Raw genomic sequence first — 22,423 nt, 5'->3', positions numbered from 1 at the left:
AGTTCACCTAGGGCCTCGAAAACGTAGGACCGCCGTTGACTAGGAGAAATCATTTTCAGTTTATTATTGCAAAAGATTCTATAACAGTTTATGCCTGCTACTATAAAAGTTTATACAAAACAATTTGTTGAAGGGTGAATTTTAATTGAAAAAAAACCAATAGTAGGTAAACTTATTAAAGGTTTATACAAGAATGTGGGGTTGGCTAAGAGTTAGAGAACAATTTTGTTTAGCATGCTTCGCTTCGCTTCCCTTTGGTAAAGTTGAAACCATGGAAAAGTAACAAGCTGCATCTAAAATTTTGTTTTTACTTTCCTCTAAAAATAGTTGGTGTTTGTAGTTTGAATTGGACTGTGTGATTGACCCATATTAACTAAAACAGGTTGACTTTTTAGGAAGTTGGGCGCTGGTGGGTTTTGCGGTACGGACGAACCATATATTTAAAAATACCATCTCATCAACACACTGTAATTGTCACTGTTGATGTTTCACGTTCATAGTCGACGTTGTGTAACAGTGCCATGGCGTGGATACCCTTTTTTGGTTATAGTTATAGCCTGACTGTGCCACTGCCACTTCCCCCACTCTCTAAAATCCCCGCGCTAAATCATTAATGTAAAAGTTAAATAATTTATTTGTCATTTTTCAGGTGTGTATTAGGTTTGGGTGGGTGAATGCGTCATTTTCGTTTTGATTAGGGGTAAATGCGTCATTGGATTCTGTGATGGCTGCTTAATTAGAGAGAAACTCTCATGTAAGAGTACTCACAATAATGTTCTCTATTTCTTAGCTAAAATTTAGCTAAAAAGATAAGAACACTATTTTAGAAGCTCTCTAAAAAATTTCATCTCCAACCATACTCTATAATTTGGAGAGTCATAAATGCTATAACTCTTTTTTGATTGGTCCATCTCTATTTAAAAAAATAAAATAAAAAATAGTTAAAATTAAATAAAAGTTTGAAATACTCATTAAATAAAGCAGAATTAAATTATATGGAGCTATTAAGAGTTATTTCTCTCTCATCAGATTTAGGAGCTTCTAGAGAACTCTCTATTTTATGAGGTGGATATGGAACATGGTTGGAGTTGCATTTTTACAATTCTTGCATAACATTTGTCTAAGGAAGTGGTTTAGGGAGCCCATTGTGAATGCTGAAATATTACTTTTTGCTATCCCGACCAATAACATAGTGATACATAAAATAACTTTTCCACATGTCATTGTGTTATTGGATGAAGATAACAAAATTCTGCATCTGTCCAAAATTACAATTGGTCTTCGTTACAAACACTAAGTTAACTCATTTGTTTAACACTCTATCGATGTTTTGATTGTTGTTATCCCTCACAAGTTCACAAATTAATCCATAATCAATGCTTATCTTCCATGAAAAGGTGTTCTTCATTGTCGGCATAAAATAAAAGCCATTCATTTCAGTTTTCCTCGTATCGGGTTTTGTACAATAAATAAATAAATAAAATTCCTCCGTCATTTACGGTTAAAAATACAAGAAAAAAAGAAGAATCGCATTTCCTTTTCTTGTGATGATTGTGCTATGCGAGATATTGAAGTCAGCCTGTGTGTGTATTTGCGTGGTGATGAAAGAAACGCACCACAGCACTCGTCTCACTCAGTCTCAACATTTGTAGTAAAAAAAGAGACCCGACGCCTGTGGAAAACGACAGGAGCGCCTTACACTCTGCAATCTAACGTCAAAATTCATTTGCCCAAAATATAACACCACTCCAAAACTTACTTTTGTTTGCTTTGGTTCAAAGTATTGTATTAATCATGTCGTAGACTATTTTCTACGAGGTCCTTTGTTTAATGATTGATTGGGCTATGAATCACTGAAATCATCCATAAACAGAAAATTAACAGCATCTGGCCTGCTTTTGTGTTTAATTTGTACAATGCAATCACCCAATAAATTATAAAATACTACAATAATATAGTCATACTATACATTTTGTACGCTAGTTATAATATGAGTGGAAAATAGTATTCTATAATCGGTGTTGGCCTTAAGTTTTTAAATTTAAATTTTTACATTAAACGAGTTTGGATCAATTTGAGGTGCACATTAGGTGGTCAAAGATTAAGCAAATCTTAAAAATGAATTTTAACTTTAATGCAGGGAGATTTTGTTCCTTTAATTAGGGCCTAAAAACCTATCAAACAGATTAAGGGGTAAAAGTCAAAATAAAGATCCACAACAAAAATATTTGTTGAGCTTGGCCTAAATTATGGGGATAGAAAATAATATCCTAAATTAAATTATACTCTAATTAAAAGAGAAAAACCCAAAAACAAATAATAAGGTGGGTCCAATTGACGACCCTGATGTTCCAATCTTATATTTATAAAAATTTAAAAAATTAAAAAAAAAAATAAAACCTAACCATGCTGTGACGGTCCACGTAGTGCCTAGTAGCCGCACTGCATTCAACACAAGACATTATAGTGGTGAGCTGGAATCACTGACCATTATAGGAGCGGTGGTCCAAACCCCAAACCCCAAACCCCGTAAAGTTAACAACACAATGTAAACATAACATACGCCAAACAGCCTTTTATCAAAAAACAAAAAAACAAAAAAACAAAAAAACAAAAAAACAAAAAAACAAAACAGAAAAGAAGAAAAGAAGAAAAAATGAAAATACGCCAACAGCCTAACAGAAGTTTCTAAATATCGCGTTACAGCTCACCTCTTGCTTCCCGCACAAGCGTAGAGGAGGTGGGACTCCCCGGCCATTCTCTTTGCTCTCAGGGGTAGATTCGTCATATGGTCAACCAACTTGGCTGCCAGATTCTTAATTAAGTTAAGAAGAAGGAAAAGAAAAGAACCATTCCCCGATGCTTTAATTAATTTGTTTTTGTTGTTTTCTTCTCCTTTTATTTCTTTTTCTTTTTCAAAAATTTATTACTAAATTGAAGGTGATGGTTTTTGGAGCTTTTTTCTAACGTCTTGCCTTTTAAGTGACACCTAAGTCCGAATATTTCACTCTTCTCGCACGGTCACACCCACCACCACCACACCACCATTTTCTTCTTCGTCTTCTCCTTCATCTCTCTCTCTCTGCTCTTCTGTTCCGAAACCTCCACCTCCACCTCCGTCGCACTCTTTCTCTTTCTCTCTCCAAAACCGAGACTTACCGAATAAGTAAATCCGAATTTCGGATCTCCATTTCGGAATATCGGAAAACTCTGTGGTCTCCATCTCGGAGTCTCATACTCTCTCTATATCGGAGTGTTTCCGAAGCTGCATTTGTTCCGGTAAGCCGATTCCCTAGCCATTTCGTCACCATCGACTTCTTTCTTTGTCTGTTCATCACTGGCATCTACCAGAAGGTTCTCAGGAAAGAGCGAAAAATAAATTTATATATAAAAATAAGAAATAACAAATACGGTTTTGTGTTTCTGATTCCTCCTTCTTATGTTTTCTGAAAACATGCTCTGGTTTTATGCGAGTTTTTACTCTATCAAATTGGACATGTAGTTTTTTTTTTCTTCTATTTTTGTCGGTGAGGCTTCTATGCTGGTTTCGACCGATTTCCTGTTCATCTTTTTGTGTTGAATAATTTTGTTCGAGCTCGGTTTCTCAACTATGGCCATTTATTTCCGTTTTGAATCAGATTTTGAGCTTTTTCAGTGTCAGTCTTTTACTGTTGCTCATCATATTAATTTTGGGTTAAATTACAAATATCACTCGTCTTTCACATTAACAGTCTACAGTTGGACATATATTGTCTTTCTTCAAACTGGATCGAATATATCAGTTTCTTCATCATTATAGTTTTTTATATTTAATTTATATACCTTCAATTTTTAAGGTACGGTTGTTCTTCAAATCTGTAGGATCTCCAGCTCAAAATAGCTCCGTGTCGAGATCTCGGCATATTCTCTTCTGCATTAGTTGGTATGTCCTTTTTTATGATATGTATCTGCATTTCTGTCCTCCCAATGCTCTTGCAGGTTCTCTTACCATTGTTTGATTTAGTTGACATTAATTTTTTGTTTTACAAACAGATCATCATGAATATCATTCATTAAAAGATTATAACAGTAGAAATGTAGATTCCTATTATCAAACATTTCGGCTCATTATATCGTTACAAGTAATGAAGTTTCCTTGTTTTTCCTAATCAGTCATTTTTGTTAATCACTTCTTTTGTTTTTCCTTTTTCTCTCAACTAACAATTGTCAGTTTAACTCGTAATTTTTGCAGACCTCACAGTCTAATATGGACCGACGCAGTTGGCCGTGGAAGAAAAAATCTTCTGACAAGGCTGCAGCTGAGAAAGCCGCAGCTGCAGCGGACTCTTTTGCAACCGAGGCAGAGCAAGTAAGTTCTGTCATGATATCTTTTTCTGCTTCCCTTTCTATTGATCAGGATTCAGGAATACCTTTGCCTTTCGAACATTTTGCATATTTGCAACATTGACCCTGAAAGTGGGCACTTCTCATGGGTTTTTGTTACGCCACAACTTCTGCCTCAGTTTGATGGAATTATTTAGGTCTGTTGTATACTAGTTAATTGGGGCAATATTTATTCATTAAATGTTGTGGGAGACAACCCACATTTGTCACTTGCTACAGCCCTGCCTGATGCATGTATGTATGTATACACAGCCTGGGACACAAACATGCTGCTGTTGAGTTTGTTATTTCTTTTATTTCGATAAATACTGTGCTCACCAGCTTATCTTCTTAGTTTCTTTCGAATTTTGGTGCAACATGTTAATTATTCTCTTTTCTGGTTTGCTTATTACAATCAGGATAAATACAAGAAACCAAACTATGTTCAAATTTCTGTCGAGCAATATTCACATCTGACTGGTTTGGAAGATCAAGTGAAGACTTATGAGGATCAAGTGAAGACATATGAGGACCAAGTTCAGTCATTGGAGGATGAAATTACAGATTTGAATGAAAAGCTCTCCGCAGCCAATACAGAGATGACTAACAAGGAGAGCCTGGTTAAACAGCATACTAAAGTTGCCGAAGAAGCTGTCTCAGGTATGATATTGATATAACCCGACTACAGAAAAATTGAGTTCTTGATCAAATTCTGGTAAAGGATTTCTTGACTTGAGAGAAGTTGGTATATTTAAGCACCTACTTCCTGCAGGTTGGGAAAAGGCTGAAGCAGAAGCTCTCGCGTTAAAAACTCATCTAGAATCTGTGACTCTTTTAAAGCTCACTGCTGAAGATCGGGCCTCACATTTGGATGGTGCTCTTAAAGAGTGCATGCGGCAGATACGAAATCTGAAGGAAGATCATGAACAGAAATTACAAGAAGTTGTTTTCAGCAAAACCAAGCAATGCGAAAAAATCAAGCTTGAGCTTGAAGCAAAGATATCTAATTTGGACCAAGAACTCCTAAGGTCGGCTGCTGAAAACGCTGCTATTTCCAGGTCTTTACAAGAGCGTTCAAATATGCTATTCAAGATAAATGAAGAGAAGTCACAAGCTGAGGCTGAAATTGAGCTTTTCAAGAGCAACATTGAGTCTTGTGAAAGGGAAATAAATTCTCTGAAATATGAACTCCATTTAGCTTCCAAGGAACTAGAAATTCGTAATGAGGAAAAGGACATGAGTATGAGGTCTGCAGAAGCAGCCAACAAGCAGCATATGGAGGGTGTAAAAAAAATAGCTAAGCTAGAAGCAGAGTGCCAAAGATTACGTGGTCTTGTGCGGAAGAAGTTACCTGGTCCTGCTGCACTTGCCCAAATGAAGTTAGAGGTTGAGAGTTTAGGCCGAGATTATGGAGAAACTCGACTAAGGAGGTCTCCTGTTAAGCCTTCTAGTCCACACATGTCCCCAGTGACTGAGTTTTCTCTTGACAACGTACAGAAATTTCACAAGGAGAATGAATTTCTCACAGAACGTTTATTAGCAATGGAAGAAGAGACAAAGATGCTGAAAGAAGCTTTGACAAAGCGCAACAGCGAATTGCAGACTTCAAGGGGTATGTGTGCTCAGACAGTCAGCAAGCTTCAAACATTAGAAGCACAACTTCAAATCAACAATCAACAGAAAGGTTCCCCAAAATCCGTTGTACAAATCACCACTGAAGGTTCCTCAAGTCAGAATGCAAGTAATCCGCCAAGCTTGACCTCCTTGTCCGAAGATGGAAATGATGATGACAGAAGCTGTGCTGAGTCTTGGGCTACAACATTGGGGTCTGATCTCTCTCACATCAGGAAGGAGAAGAGCAATCAAAAGTCAAACAAAGCTGAAAATCAAAACCATTTGAATCTTATGGATGACTTTCTGGAGATGGAGAAGTTGGCTTGTTTGCCAAATGACTCTAATGGAGCCGTCTCCATTTCATCTGGTCCAAACAATAAGACATCAGAAAGAGAGAATCATGATGCTTCAGGAGATGTCACTGCCGAAAAAGATATCCAATCGGAGCAGCAGCAGGATTTAAGTCCTTTGGAAGGTGATCAGGCATCTTCTAATGTGAAACTGTCCGGATTAAGTCCTGAATCTGATGAAAACCAGCTGCCCCTGGTGAAGCTCCGATCAAAAATCTCTATGCTATTGGAGCTCTTATCTAAGGACACTGATTTTGGGAAAGTTATTGAGGATATCAAACATGTCGTCCAGGAAGCACAAGATACTCTGCACCCGCACACTGTAAACTGCATTTCTGAGGAAGTTCACAGCTCAGATGCCATATGTGACAGGCAGGCAAATCCTGAGGATTCTCGCTTAACTACAGAAAAGGAAATCACTTTGTCCCAGCCAGCCAGGGGGACCATGGAACTAATGAGCGAAGATCTGGCATCTGCCATTTCTTTGATTAATGACTTTGTGCTATTCTTGGGCAAAGAAGTGATGGGAGTGCATGACACGTTTCCTGATGGCAATGAATTAAGCCATAAGATTGAAGAATTCTCTGGCGCATTTAATAAAGCTATTCATGGAAACTTAAGTTTGGCTGATTTTGTTCTTGGCCTTTCTCATGTTTTAGCAAACGTCGGTGAGCTGAAATTTAATGTTCTAGGCTACAAGGGTGTTGAAACAGAAACTAATAGTCCTGATTGTATTGACAAGGTAGCATTACCGGAGAATAAGGTAGTTGAGAAGGATTCATCAGAAAGATATCAAAATGTTTGTGTCCACATTTCTAATCATTCTAACCCTGAAGTTCCTGATGATGGAAATCTAGTCTCTGGGTATGAATCAAATGCGGCACCATGCAAAATCTCACTGGAGGAGTTCGAACAAATAAAATCACAGAAAGATAACCTTGCAATGGATTTGGAAAGATGTAATGAAACTCTGGAGATGACAAAGTCTCAGTTGCAGGAAACTGAACAGCTTCTCGCAGAAGCTAAATCACAATTTGCTTCTGCTCAAAATTCAAATAGCTTAGCTGAAACGCAGCTAAGATGTATGGCAGAATCATACAGGTCACTAGAGGCACGGGCTGAGGAATTAGAAGCTGAACTGAAGCTTCTGCAAGTCAGAACTGAGACTCTGGAAAGTGAGCTTCAAGAAGAAAAAAGAAATCATCAAGATGCTTTGGCCAGATGCACGGAACTTCAAGAGCAGTTGAAAAGGTTAGTTGCAATCTTTGTTCCATGAGGTGGCATCTGCCATATATGTACTTTCAGAACTGAAGCACCAGTCTACTTACTTAGTTGCATTATATCCGCATTTTAAAAGTAGCTATTTATATGTTCCAGAAACTAGTGTCTTCAGTCCTTGGACTTGCATGACACTGTTGGTTGAAATTGAGTGAAAAAAATTAAACTATTTACTTGGTCTCAGGTTTTGTGATTGTCTCTAACTTCTGCATCTCTTAATCTTCTTTAGGAATGAGCTCTTGGCAGCTGAGACTGAATTCAAGACCAAACAGGTGAGGCTACGTTCACTTTGTGCTTCTAAAATTGGAGTTGGAGGGTGGCTTTTTAACAACTTGAAATGTCGTAGGAAAAAAAAAACACCAGATATTTTCAATCATATCAAAAGAAGTATTGATCAGTCACTCAAGAATTTGTCCTTAGGATCTCTTATCCCGAATATATTTTTATTCAAAGCTCAGTTCAACAGAATTCTAGAACTAATTGGGGTTAGCTAGTTGTTTTATTTTCTGTCAGTTAGCCCTTGTGCATGCTTTTGTATTTTCAAGATGCTAATAGTTTGAACTTGATATTTTGTCGTTACAGGACAGGGAGTTGGCTGATGCAGCAGAGAAGCTTGCCGAGTGTCAAGAAACCATATTTCTTCTAGGCAAGCAGTTGAAATCTTTGCATCCGCAAACAGAGCACATGGGATCTCCATTCAGTGAGAGGAGTCAAAAGGGTGAAGGGTACACTGAGGACGTACCCACTACCACGGTGCGAGACTCAGATCAAGCCGAGATGGAAGGCACTGCTTTTGCCAATGTAAACAGAGTGGGCAGCGAGTCACCGGTGAATCTGTATAACACCCCATGTAGCCCCTCCGATACAGAGGCGAACACTCTCTTGAAATCACCAGTCAATTCCAAATATCCAAAACACAGGCCTACCAAGTCAACTTCCTCATCTGCCTCTTCTACCCCAACACCAGAGAAACATCAACGCGGCTTCAGCAGATTCTTTTCCTCCAAAGCAAAGAATGGTTATTAGACTTTGCAGCTCGAGAGCCTGAATAATATATATTGGTGGTTGGAAAGACCGTTAAAAAGTAATAATTAGAAGCAGCACCAAAGATGGAGACCTCCATTCGTGTCGTGTGATAGAAAAATCATTTGTTGGGAATTCCTAGGTGTTTGAAGCTTTAATCTGAGGGGAATACTTGTGAAGGTCAGGTAATTTTGTAACTAATGGCTCTGTATATGATATCCATCTGTTAATTTGTTTCTCTCTCTTGCACACCTTCTGTATTTTGGTTAATTCAACCATGACATAGTTTATGGACTGCTTCAAAGTATTTGAATATAATGTATGTCACAGCTTTCATATGAAGAGCTCTTCTTCGGAATTTTGCTTCGGCCATGGGCTTTTAATTTATCTGGTCTTTGTATCTAGGTCTACTGGATTGAAACGTCTAATGGATATGGGTTCTTGTGATAACCCATCGGGGTTTATGGGTTTGGAAAGAATAATGACATGGGCTAAGTAGTTGGTCGAATAGATATAGGGTAGGTAGCTCTACCGTCACATGGTGGTCATTCCCGACTCATATGAAATGTTTTTGGTGTCACTACCCATAAGTTTATTGCTCTCTCATTATATACGACTAAGACATTTTCGATCTCCCGGAATTTGAGTACAATCCATCATACACGAATTTTTTCTCTTGTATAAGCCCAAAAGATTATGTTTTTTCTTTTGATTTATTAACATTTTTTAATTGATGTGACTGTTCACCTCATCTGTCACATAAGGTGTTATGAAAATGAGATATACAAATGTGATAAGAATAATATTATTTAAAAAGAAGAGTTCATGAATCATCATGAGGTTTTTGGTGTCGCAAATGTTGGGGAAATGTTCCGCTTCAATTAAGGCTAAAGTTTTGGCCTCGATCATGTTCTGCGTTCGTCAGGCTGTATCACAAGAATCGTTCTTGTTGCACGACGTCCTTTTTACATTTATAAATTGAATGGTTTGAGGGAGCTTTCTGTTTTGTGCACAAAATGTTGTGAAATAATGGTTAATTGTTGTTGTAACTTTCAACAAAGCTGTTAGTTGCATTAAGTAATTCCCTTGAAACAATTACTGTCGATTTAATGAAAGACCATCCACAGTTTCAGCAAAAAAAAAAAGTTACAAAGATTTTGTCAGTCAAGTGATTAATAATATCACTTGTTTGTACCACTGCATCTTTCTTTGAATTTCTTTTTTGTTGTCCCTTTGGTTTCGTGTAGGACTCTTTCAAAGTTGGGTTGAAATATCTAAGGGTTGGTTGAAGAACAGTTTGCTGCTCAATCGCTTAAAAAGTTGAAGATGAAGATATAGGAAAAGGAAGGAAATGTGGTAGCCCACGATTTGCCAGAGGAGAAACACAGAAATGTGATATATATGAACCAAGTTGAAAATCCAACATGCCTACCCTACACACCTCCCAACATACATGGCTCTCCTTGTCCAAAACCCAACTCTCTGACTCTCTCCTCTCCAAGAGGAAAAGAATCAAAGTAGATAGCAAAAGCATTATGGTCAAGCTCAGATTTCAAACAAACCCACTTCAAAATACATGATCATGATTCATACATAATATGAATACAACAACAGCAAACTTGTAGAGTCTAAACTAAAGATGAATAATATCATCCATGCAGCATTTAATATGAGCGCACCGTGCACGTACTTCTTGTTCACCTCTCCTCTGCTTTTTCGTGTTGACATTTGTTTTTCGGTGCTGTCAATTCAAGATGTACAAGGCTTGACTTGATTGATGAGTTTGCTTGCACATCATTCCCCTTTTTTTTATTTTTGAGTTGAAAAAACACCAATGGAAAGGAAAGTGGTTTACCTCATTTTATTTACTACTTTTCCCTTTCATCAGTAGATAGATTCATGCGAAAGTTATTGCCTTTTTCAATCAAGAGACATAAGATTTTTTTTATATATAAATATTTTAGCAAGACGTTTCTTTCAATCCATCTGGATGGAAATTATAATATTCATGATCTGAAAAGAAATCAATGAGAATTAAAGGAGGTTAGGTTAGGTCTCTTCCAAACAAGAAGCCCTTTCCTTAATTATTCAATTATGCCATGCTTGTTGTTGCCTGCTGGCTGCTGATAATAATGGTGACTTGAGAACTACTTGATTTGATACTTGCATTGCATCATTGAGTACTAGTGTACTAGTGCTGCTGCTCTTCATCTATCCCTTTCTGAGTTGTATTATTAGTCTTCAGTTTTCCATGTTATTATAATCACTAGTTATTTCCCTCTTCTTGTTGGAGTGGGGAGGGGAGCATATTAATATTATCTGAGTGTTAATTTTACACTGTTGATTATATGTAAATAAATATAAAGAGTTTCCTTCCTTGCTCATCCTCCTACTAATACGATAGGCTATAGGGCTATAGGGCTATAATACATGTGAAATTTGTCTCTTTTTCAACAGAGTGGTCCCGGACTCTCCTCCATCCATCTTCTTTTGGCTTTATTTCAATATTTGATTAATTAAACCCGCCATTCATGGTTAACTGTATCAAAATCAACTACCCACTAAATGCTTGATGAGGGCTAAGGTTCATGGCTTCTTTTGCTAATTCCTTAATTAGTAGGGACTAGGGAGGGAGGGTGATACATGAACATGCACAAAATGGCAGATGCTGCTGCTGCCCGAAAGCTTTGCTTTTCGAGTCAGTGGTAGCTTCTAAACTTATTAAAGTTAAATATTTAATTAATTTGTGTGTAATTGGAATTGGATACAGCAGAAAGCTTTGCTTGCTTGCTTGCCTGCCTGCCTGGTTCGCTGAATATATATCTCTCTCTTTTTCTAATTTCATGCTTTCCTAGTAAACGGCCTACTTCTGAAAAGACTCTCCTCCACTACCACTAGCCCAAGTAGCCATGTTCTGTTTCAAACTTCCTGCTCAACAGTAGACTGATGACCTCCCCAAGTCAAAGATTTTAAGCAGATCTTGGGGCTTCCTGCCTTACCATTAAGTACGACTTATATATCAACAAAGTGAAATAATAATATTTCCGTGCCTTTTCGGGGGTTTGGTTGCAATTTTTTTTTTAAATTTATAACTAACTATAGATGTTCGGCTCATTTTAGCCCAGACAAATTATGTTAGAGAAAAAGAAAGCGAGAATCTTTTTCAAGGCATGGCATGGGCAATTTCTTTGTATATTCTAATTTACGTTGTACAATTTTGTCATCGTTTTTGCCCTTGTGTTGTGTCATATATCTGGATTGTTTTGTCATCGTCTTTCGTCCATCCATCAAATGTTTTCCCTATAATTTCCATGTGCAGGTGGGATATGATCTTCTTATCTTTTCCGTTTTCAATCGTATATCCCATAATTCCTTTGATCCATCCAACCAACAACCTAAGGAATTATAAGAGTATCCTTAGAAAAACTTTAATTTAATTTAATTTAATTTAATTTTTTTAAAAAAAAGCATCATGTGAAGGGAAGTTCGTCATTATTTTAAGTTTTACAAGAACAAAGCAATTACTTTTTCAGTTTTCAACTCAACAACCGGAAAAAGTGAGTTGGTTCAAAGGGCACAAAAAGTCCAGACATCGATGCGATGCGAGAGAGCATGTACGGTATTTGAGTACACTGCAAATGCCAATGTGTTGAAATTACCATTCTACCCCACAATAACGCTGTGTCTGGAGGACTCGCTGCAGCAACGGATGGGAGAAAGCTGATATAATCTTTTAATTCCTTCCTGGTCCAAGCTCCAACAGTGCTTTTTGCTATAAAACCAAAGATTTATATGGAGGAGGAGAAGGTCAAGTGGGTCTGAAATCTGAACCATCCATTTGGTGGTACAGCAATTAAAGGTTGCTATAATGCAACTTTTGGACCAAATTCAGCAGAATATTCCATGTTATTGTTACCCCCACCCCACGCCCAAACCAAACTATAGAAAATGAAGTGCAGAAACAGATTTTCATTGGTCAACAACCCTAAAGACATACATGATACATGGATGCAGATTCAGGGTGGTACTAGTGGTGTTTTGAAATTTGTAGACTGACTGACACAACACAACATTGTGCAATACTTGATCACCCTCAAATCTAACACAACATGCATGATCGTATCGATCTGCTCCATATTTTATGTTGCTTGCTTGCAAAATATTTCTCAACAGAACAATCCGTTAAGAATCTCTGTTGCTGTTTAACAGTTTTAACTGCTAAACTGTTGAGTAAAGTTAACCAGAGAGAGACAGAGCAGCATAAAATATGGGTATGCACGCACATCAGACAAAACCCAGAAAAGAAAACAAGAGCAGGTGAAACAAGAAAAAGGGTGACAACCCCAATTATAATATTATTAATATTCCTTCTCCCACAGGGTACATTGGTGTACGTACAACCCCACACCACCACCGTGAGGAAAGTTTCAAACTTGATCAGATTTACAAATTCCAAACCCCGATAATATAATTTCAATGGGTTTTTCTTGAATTTCTTTTTGGGTCAGACAGAGAGAGTTGTTGTAATATCAAATTTGTAAGAGAACAATCCCATAACAGAGGGGGGAAAAAAAAGAGAGGAGAAAATTAAAAACAGAGAAGCAGTAAAGCAGCTTCATCTTGAATCTTCAGCCATTTTCTCCCAAAGCAACTAACAAGCAAGGCTAGGCTAGGCTAGTGGTGACTTGAAAATCTTGTCTTTTTTCACCTGAGCATGGATGTTAATGACTGAAAAGCAACTTCTTCACAAGGAATTGTGAGACCCATGTCGTGGTCAAATCCAAATTCTTCTTCTGCTTGATGAAGCAAGCTTTGGAACTCAGGGCGAGTCAAGAAGGAGATTGGGATAATGTATCTGCTTCTGTTTTCTCCGACATAAACCACAAAATGGCCCTTGGGGACATCCAAAGGGAGGCCTTGTTCGTCATAGTGTTGCTGTTTCTTCCCCAAGCTTGAGCACCTCTTGAGAATTTGCTTCAGCACAGCTGTTTGTGGAAGTCTGTTTGATTTTCTGATAGCCATTTGATCTGTTTTTCTTTTTGAGTAGCTTGTGTCTGTTTCCTCAAATCAAAATCAAATTGAGGATTTGGAGTTTTGAGTAAAAGGTGAAGAAGGTAGAGGGGGTGCGTAGGGGTATTTATGGTGAGACACTGAGGCTCGAGTTGAGAGGGGAGAGAGTAGAGAGAGAAACAGTCATGTGGGGTTGTAGGGATATAAGACAGAGAGAGGGTGTTTATAGGTGTTTGTGTGAGCTCAGAGACATGCAGGGAGCCAACCCCATTGGGTTTACATCCCCTTGTTGCCCTCCCAAAGGACAACTTGGTCCCTCTTTCCTCTCTGACTTCCTCACATTTCAATTTTCATGTAACTCTCTCCTCTCCGGTAATATTTTTGTTTTCATTAATGTCCTTTCACTTTGAGAAACATCCCACCAATTTCCTACTATTGCTCCTTTTCAACTTATTTACTTTATTTAGTCCTCTTCCATTCAAAATTTTGTCCCAGGATAAAAGGGAAATAGGGCAATTTCCTGGAAATTGATATTAAAAAGTAGTAAACTCTAATGCAATGTCCAGTCCAGTGTGTACTAGTCTAGCAGCCTATAGCTACAACTTTTTCCAATTTTCATGCTCTCTGTTTAGGATGCTATTTATTTCAAGTTTCAACTAAGGTTCCCAGTTGGGTTTGTCTCCTCTTTTTGTGTTGTTTGACACATTCTTCCATAATTTATTATTATTTTTGTTTCAGCTTTGAAATCCCCCAGAGCCCATTGGTAACTTTTCCCACATCCCTCCCTCTCTCGCTTTCTAAACAAGTCACAAGGACCTAAGCATTGTTGTTCTGATTCTGAGTTAATTATTCCACGCCCTGGCCCATGAACAATTCCGCTTGCTAATTGTCAATAGTTATAAGTTATAACCTAAAACTGGTAATTTCCTAATCCTAGACCCAGTCATAAACCATGATTTCCATTCAAAATGAGTCAATTGAAAACTGCATGTGCATGCATGTAAGCGTACGACCAGTTGTAGGGCTTAGTCATCTTAAATGCCGCTGGGTTCATCATTTTGTGTTTGTTTCTACTGTATATAAATCATTGGCAGATGAGATGAGAGGTGCAGTTTTTCACATGCATATAGCTAGCTATTGATGCATTGCTTGCAGGATTTCAATGGCTTAATAATCCCGAGCCCCACCACCCCAACCCGTGACAGCAACGTACATTACACCAAAATAACAATGAATCAATTGACCAGTTTCAAGGATTATTATTCTTAAACCTTTCTGGTGGTATCAGTAAGCATTTCCTTGAGAGACTTTTCTGGTAGACACACTCAAGAAGAACATGAAACACGATACCTTTTTTTTTTTTTTCTTGAGCTAGAAAGCTAGGCATTGAAGGTGCTTGTACTGCCTTAAGTAGGAAAACAAGAAACAGAGACCTTCGCAAACAGAGGGAGGATATAAACATAGACGACCTACCGGTTCCAGCCACATTAATGTTCAATTTGAACACCAGTAGAAAGAAACTCAACCACTAAATAAAACCATTAAAATTTGAGCCAATTACGCAAGCAAAAAACATGTATCCAAAATTCATGAAAAGGGCTTCTTAAAGCGAAAGTAAGTAAGAAAAGCTAAAGTAACAGAATTAAAAGGGCTGGCAAGCTAGGAAATGTGGGGTCTTTTTCTTGAAGATATTCTTCTTCTAGCTCCTTAATCTAATATAATGAATTAGCTTGAGGATTACATGACAAAGAATTGATGATAGACGTGTGTAATGTGTTGTGGTCCTTGTGCTAGTACTAGCATCAGTACATCCAATACCAAGACAGACAGGAGCCTAGTCATAATCAGTTCTGCCTCTGGCTGGCTCTATGCATAATTAATTAATTGGTATGAGGTGGATTCATTCAAGAGAGATGCCATTGCTGATTGCTGATTGCTGATTGCACCCCCACCCCCATGTTCTGAGGCCCAGAAAAAAGCTTCTGTTTCTCAACTATAACAATGCCCTTTTAAATGCTGATATACGGCTATGTCCTGCAATGTCCTCTCTTTTTTTTTTTTTTTCTTTTTTTTTCCCAAGCTGCAATGTCCTCTCTTCAGTCTTTACTAAAAGTTTCTCCCTTTTACATTTACCAACCATCTTAATATCTTCAGACCAAAAAAAAAAAACCATCTTAATATCTTTTTATTATAGTATAAGTGAATAAAAGATGAGTAAAAAAATCAGTTCATTTTATTTATAATACTTGGGTTTCGACGGCTATGATTGCATTGCATGCGCCTACTACATCACGTGTAAGGCTGCAAATCACGATACTTGTCTGTCCTTTACACCTTCCCGTTTACAGAATTAACAGACTCATCATCATGATTCATGAGTGGTTAGCCCAAGACTTGACAGTTGATTGATTGCATTTGGAGCTCTTCATTGCAAAGCGTGTTCATATATGTCAAATTTATATATCGATTGTTAATGTCTATAAATTATAATTTGCCCCCAAAAACAAAACCAAGGAAAATATTATTAATCACCGTCACTCTGATATTTTCAAAACTGAGAATAATGAAGTACGTGAGAAAATTGACTTGATGACTAAAAATAATGGTGAGAAGCTAATTGAGCTGGTATGAAATTGGAGGCTATAAATGCAGAGTTTTGACTGGGCCATAGGCTTTGCAATGTTCAAAAGAAACTACCCCCCATGTTCTGCGGTTTAGATTGTATGGTAAATGGAGGATTAAAACAGCGAAACACGAGGATATGGACCCGCCATTGTAATCCAAGCACACTCACTGACTCAGACGACTGTACTGGGCTCTTTCTCTCAATTACCAACCGCTTCTTTTTTGATTTAATTCTAGGTCTAGACTCCAGGGTAGAAATTAGAAAATGACCCAACTGTCACATGTCTTTGCCCCCAACATCTCTCTTCTTCTTTGTAAAGAAGAATGGACAACACAATATTAAGGCACTTGTTACACTTGAAGCTGAAAATAAAATCGCCCAAATGTTGTTGCTTTGTTGATAGGAATAGGATCCCCTCATAATATTTGGTAGGGAATGGTTCTCATGACTCATGCCTCATGATGCAGAGTGAATAGAAAACGATCCTTCATGTTCATGAAATGCCAATCAGACACAAAAACATGTTCCACAGTCCACACTGAGACTTAAGAAAAGTTTGAGTTCGACTACACTTAGGTGCCAAATGGCATAAAGCTGCATATTGTACCATATGCCTCTCTACCTACACTCGACCTACATCTACATATAATCTGTACCCTACATCGTCTCATCTATACCATAATCGATCTATATCAAACCCATTAATCTTGCTTACACTAATATGCAAACGTCTCTCTTCAAATTCAAAGAGAAAATTCAAATTTGATGATAATAGAATTTATGGAATGGCCCCATTACAGCTCACCTTGGAACTCAGAGCACCAAAGGACTTTGCAAGGTTGTACCTCAACCATATGTATGTGCACATGTAATGTATTACAGATAGGGGGAAATTTTATATGTCAAGTTCAAATTAGTCTATATGGTACATAACTGACCCACCATATATATATATATATATATATATATATATATATATATGTAGCAGGGACACCATTCTAGTTAGAGGGTCCAAAGCCAGGTTGGATAGTTTGTTGCATGGTCACCATTATAGCCCAACTACAGCAGTGAGGAGGCATAAATGGAGCAATAAAATATAGGAACCAATGAGTTTTGACATAACTTGCTAGCTAAAGTAAATTGGATAGCCAAAAAGCAACTACCCATATAAGTTGATTAAAACTTTACTGTTAAAGAGATGGAATTTGAGAGAGATCGAACTTGAGACCTCTTTTAATTTTAATAAGAGAAATATTACTAAATTAATAACGAGTTTGTTTAAACTTTAAGGAGAAATTTCAAGTTTTCAACCACCTCTCAAGTGAAGCAAGAAAAAAAGAAAAGAAAAGAAAAAGGAGATTTCAAACCTCTAACTATTGCTCACCAACATTGTATGAAAGTAACAGTGATAACTAGGGGTGGGCACTCAAACCGGCGAACCGGAAATTCAAACCAAACCGCACCGAACCAAACCGGAAAAAAACCGAGTTGACCAAAAAGTCAAAAACCGGTCAAAAACCGAACCGGACCGGTTTGGACCGGTTCCGGATCCGGTTCCATGTCTTCAAAAACGGAACCGGTGAAACTAAAAAAATATATAATTTCAATATATATATTTATATTTAATGCTATATTTTTAATTTCACTAAAAAAAACATAATATTTATCCAAGTTCAATGTCAAAATATCTCTATTTTCTCACTTTAATATTTATTTTTTATATGAAATTGAATAATTTGTTAATTTTCAAGTAAAAAAATAATATTTCAGTTGAGAATTGTATTAAAAAGTAATTTAAAAAAATAATTTTTATAATCCGGTTCAAAACCGAACCGAACCGGAACCGGACCGAAACCGGTTCAAACCGAACCGGACAGTTTTTGAAATTTTTTTTATTAAAACCGAACCGAACCAAACCGGATGAATAGTATTGGATCGGTTCTAATTTGAGACAAAAACCGGTCCAAACTGAACCGTGCCCACCCCTAGTGATAACAAACATATGAGTTTCTGTTGACTTCACGATGAGGTCAACGCACTCAATAATCGTAACGAATAATAATGCAGGTAATGAATAATGTTGTGCGATTTGAAAACCACATGTGTACGTATACATACACACAGACACAGGATCATAAATGAACTGTTGGAATGATTATTTGCAAATTAAGACAATTAAATTAGTTTCACGTGCCAAATAATAAGTTTCATGGCTGGTACTGGTAGTACTGATCCTTGTTCCGTTCGAACAGACGTTTTCAATATGAAAGGCAAGCCAAGCATTTTCAATATGAAATCGAATGTGACCGCCCCAACCCAAATTATATCAGCTACGTTGAGGTTAAAAAAGCAGCAGGAGCAGCACAAAATAAGAATGCATAAATTGTAGAAAAAATAAGTACTTACCCATTATATAAATATAACCTCATAAACAAAAAAAATTGGGTGACAAAGGGAAAAAGAAAATCAATATTTTACAGGCATTCGTTAGCAAACACGATGGGTCGGTTATAAACTGGCTAGCGGCTACGTTCTTCTCCTGCTAGACTGGAATTTACTTAGCTGACTGAAACTCTGGTATTAATTTTATCATTGATTTGAGATCTAAGTAGACAAAACGGCTTGTTGCTGTGATGCCTCTTCTGTTTGCAAGCTCTCATAATAGTTGACGAGAACCTTCCATCCCCCGGGACACATAAAACCATCAGGAGGGTTTTCTCCGCTCTTTGCAAAAGCTCTCATCTGAAACAACAAGTGTTTACCAAATTCACGTTGAAGATATGAAGACATATGATTTTCCTAATTAATATGGCATTTACCATGAAGCCTTAGCCACAGATACACCATTGACAGCAAACAAAAGGACTTATGTCCCTACCTTGGTTCCAGAGATGAAGAGGAAATCTTTAGCACGCGAAGGATCAAAAAAAGCCATCTTTTTCTCCACATTGTCATAAGCTGCCACCTGCCATATATAATTCAAAAGAAGAGTAGTTGGCAGGCACACACAAAGGAGCAAATTATCATCTGTCATTACAAGTGTTGTATCCAGCAACCACTACTACAATCTCAAGGGCCAAGTGAAATAAACAATTGTGTTGCAGGATATACTACCAAGTAAGAATTCATCAAATTTGAACTAGTATAACTCTGATGTAAGAAATCCGTCAGTCAAGACTAAAAGCAGCGTGTAATTTCACCTACCCTGAAAGGCAAAATATTGAGCTTCTCGAGCCCAGGAGCCATGCTTAACACCTTTTTCCCATGGTCAGGGTCATATAAATCCCTCTTCTCTGTTGGGTGTCCCATACCGGCAGGATCACGGCCCACAATGTAGAAATTTGCGCCTGCATTTATCCGTGCTTTGGCATGCCACTGTACCTCAGTTGGGCCTGCATAGTGCATAGGTGATGGGAATATACCCACAATGGTTGTTTCAGGGTCAAGAACTCCATCTTCAAGGACCTGAGCAGAATTAAAACATTTAAAAATTACCCATTGCAAGAATCACAATGCATCTATGGCACTTGAATGCATATGCGAAAAACATGGCCAATCAACAAAATGGTGAAACACCAAAATGTAAATAGATGATTTGCAGGTTATACGCAACAGAATGCTATCATTTCTGGTGGCAGGTCAAATGCTTAGCGTATCCTAGATCGAAATTATATAAAGGAAATGCATGGTGGTGACCTTGCTATGTTGCTCCATCCGAACATCCAAGGGCACATCATCAGGCTTTGTGAAACCTCCTAAAGGATGAAGCAAAAGAATTGGATTCTTGTAGCCCATTTCCAAGAGTCGCCTGCGTGTATCGTTCATCAACAAAGCATGGCCATTATGCACAGGATTTCTCAGCTGAAAAGCAAAAACGGCATCAGCCTGACGCCTATCAAATTCTTTGCGGAGCTGTTGAGGAGAGAGTCTGTAGTGATCAAGCCCATCGTTATATTTGATATGCTCTAATACTTCCAAATCGCCACCAATAAGCCAGTTTCCAGCTGGTGTGATGGCCTCCTCAACATATGGCAATCCCGGAGCGGTTGACCCCCAAGTTCTAGCAATCCTTTCTTCTTTGTTATGCTTGTAAATCTCAATGCTACAACAAATACAAATATAAACGAAAGCTAAGGGATAAGACTAGATAAACTCGGTAAGGCATGCATTTATAGATAAACTCGGTAAGGCATGCATTTATATTTGTAGTTTATGAAATTTAACAAGATTTTATGTCAATTACACAGGATTTGTGAGAGTCTCTCAATGAATTAGTAAGAAATGCACCTGTTTAATTGTGTTGCATGTGTGTACAGTTCAGTGAATTTCTAAAGGGTAAAATAGTGGATGCCGTATCAGATGTGTAATTACAATAAAGAAATATGCAAATTGACTTTTTAAAATCAGAAACAAGTCCCCATCTTTCACTGGGAACTTGATGCTTGCTTACGCTGTCTGTCACCATACATAAAGAAATACATAATATGACATTTCTTCTGCACGAATTTAGGTGATTATCACTGAATAATATATACAATTAAAATATTAAAAAAAAAACCCAGACGGCATAAATTTCCATGTGCAAACAATCTACGGCTATTTAGAAGATGAACTAGATTTCTTAACTATCACTATCACTGTACAGACGGAAAAAAAGAGAAAGAAGAAGACGGAATCAAATCATCAAACACTAAACAAGGATTAAAGAAAATTATCGTGCTTGACCAGGGTCTGACCTGCTTAATATACCAATTAAATCTCCATTAGGTCCAAGCAACCCCACATTAGGCGACGACCCAATTCTCTCCTTAGTCTCGTCGTCAATAGCCAACACAATGGGAAGCGACATATTGACCAGAGAACCATCTTGGGTTCTCAAGGAATTGAAGTGCAAGCTCTGCAAGTACTGGTCCTCTCTCATGAACCCTCTCAATGGGCTGGCCCATCCCTCGCTGATGACGTGGACCCACTCAAGATCAACCTTTGTAAGATTCACCTTGGGCAGTGACTCTGCCTCCAAGGCCTTGGAGGCTTTCTTGCTCTCCGGCACCACAAGATCAACCAGAGCCCCGCCGTCCGGGTCAATCAGCGAGCTCCTGATGGCGGGTTGACCCGGTAGAGCAGAAGCATGCATTGCGGAAGTGTTGGAGACGACGGAGAGTAACGGGTCGCAATGGTAAATGGGTTTGGTTCGAAGCTTAACCTTAAAGTTTGCGACTTTGGTAGTGTTTTTGGAAGTGTTGAGGTTGAGATTGAGGTAGGAGGTGGTAACGTGGAGTTTAATGGTCAGAGACATGGTTGTTGGGATTTGGGAGAATAGTGCTGCTGATGGAGTGGTTGTAGTACAGAAGAGATCCGGTTAATCTGGGAAATTGTAAAATGGCCTCTCAATTTGGCGAACATCTTGGTCTGGTGGGAGAGAAGAGCAGGGAATAACAAGTGATCTACGGACCGAAACAGACCACGCGTTTGCGCTGAGCCTTTGATTGATGCCTGCAGCTGCTGCTTGGTTTTTTTGGTGGTCTCAAACTTAAGTACGTTGGGGACCAGAAGAACCTTTTGTCAATTGTGAGGTTTTCATATGGGCCTCTGCTTTGAAAGCAATAGAATGTGATTATTATAAAGCAAATCAAAGCCCAGCCTTCCATCCACACTCAGTGGGTTTTTATTTGATGTATTTTTGCTTTTGGTGGGGTTGGTGGGAATATTTGTGGAGTGACTGTGAGTGTAGTTTAGTATATCCAAATAGTGGACATCACTTTCTATTCCATCATATATTATAAAGTTTTGACTCGAATTACATTGGTCAAAATCCTATTTATTGAACTTTAATCCTCGTTTGTTTTCCCCTCCACTTGAACAGCTTCAAATCAGAATGCCAACGAATTCAGCCTACAATTTTGAGTACATACATTCCTTTTCTCTATTATACATGAAGATGAAGCAATCTCCACAAGTCTTCCACAAACAAAAGATTGTCATATGTAGCCCATGACTGGGGGACATCATTGCTTTGGTAGTGCCTTTTCAACAAGCTTTATGGGTTTACCAATTACTATAAATAAAATAGTTAAATAATCTAGTGTTTTGAGTTTGACCAATAAAATGTGTATTTTAGTTTGCGAAAAATAACAAATTTAATCCAACATATAAAAAATAG

The 22,423-nt window shown here is 37.9% G+C and overlaps 3 protein-coding genes across 5 annotated transcripts; 1 reads left to right on the top strand and 2 right to left on the bottom strand.

The window, feature by feature from the left end:
- Positions 2,849 to 8,985, top strand: LOC18792234 (filament-like plant protein 4). 3 transcript variants are annotated; one of them, XM_020565743.1, is made up of 7 exons: positions 2,849 to 3,279; positions 3,837 to 3,922; positions 4,232 to 4,348; positions 4,782 to 5,022; positions 5,135 to 7,577; positions 7,834 to 7,876; positions 8,187 to 8,985. In XM_020565743.1, the coding sequence occupies exons 3-7, from the start codon at positions 4,247 to 4,249 to the stop codon at positions 8,628 to 8,630; spliced, it is 3,273 nt and encodes a 1,090-aa protein (XP_020421332.1). In that variant the 5' UTR covers positions 2,849 to 3,279; positions 3,837 to 3,922; positions 4,232 to 4,246; the 3' UTR covers positions 8,631 to 8,985. The 3 variants fall into 3 exon arrangements, with proteins under 3 accessions (XP_020421332.1, XP_020421327.1, XP_020421338.1); XM_020565738.1 differs by having other exon boundaries at positions 2,903 to 3,279; positions 3,862 to 3,922; XM_020565749.1 differs by lacking the exons at positions 2,849 to 3,279; positions 3,837 to 3,922 and adding an exon at positions 4,038 to 4,121.
- LOC18789144 (auxin-responsive protein SAUR50) lies at positions 13,244 to 13,970 on the bottom strand. The gene has a single exon (XM_007223976.2). The coding sequence runs from the start codon at positions 13,647 to 13,649 to the stop codon at positions 13,332 to 13,334; it is 318 nt and encodes a 105-aa protein (XP_007224038.1). The 5' UTR covers positions 13,650 to 13,970; the 3' UTR covers positions 13,244 to 13,331.
- Positions 18,624 to 21,849, bottom strand: LOC18791800 (ATP sulfurylase 2). Its single transcript, XM_007222597.2, has 5 exons — positions 21,000 to 21,849; positions 19,960 to 20,365; positions 19,468 to 19,728; positions 19,142 to 19,228; positions 18,624 to 19,005 (listed from the first exon to the last, which is right to left on the bottom strand). Exons 1-5 carry the CDS (start codon positions 21,557 to 21,559, stop codon positions 18,868 to 18,870), a joined length of 1,452 nt encoding a protein of 483 aa, XP_007222659.1. The 5' UTR covers positions 21,560 to 21,849; the 3' UTR covers positions 18,624 to 18,867.

This window comes from Prunus persica, chromosome G1, assembly GCF_000346465.2.
Source record: "Prunus persica cultivar Lovell chromosome G1, Prunus_persica_NCBIv2, whole genome shotgun sequence".
Taxonomy (NCBI): domain Eukaryota; kingdom Viridiplantae; phylum Streptophyta; class Magnoliopsida; order Rosales; family Rosaceae; genus Prunus; species Prunus persica.
The sequence above is the reverse complement of the archived record's forward strand: the minus strand, read 5'-3'. Positions and strand labels throughout refer to the sequence as shown.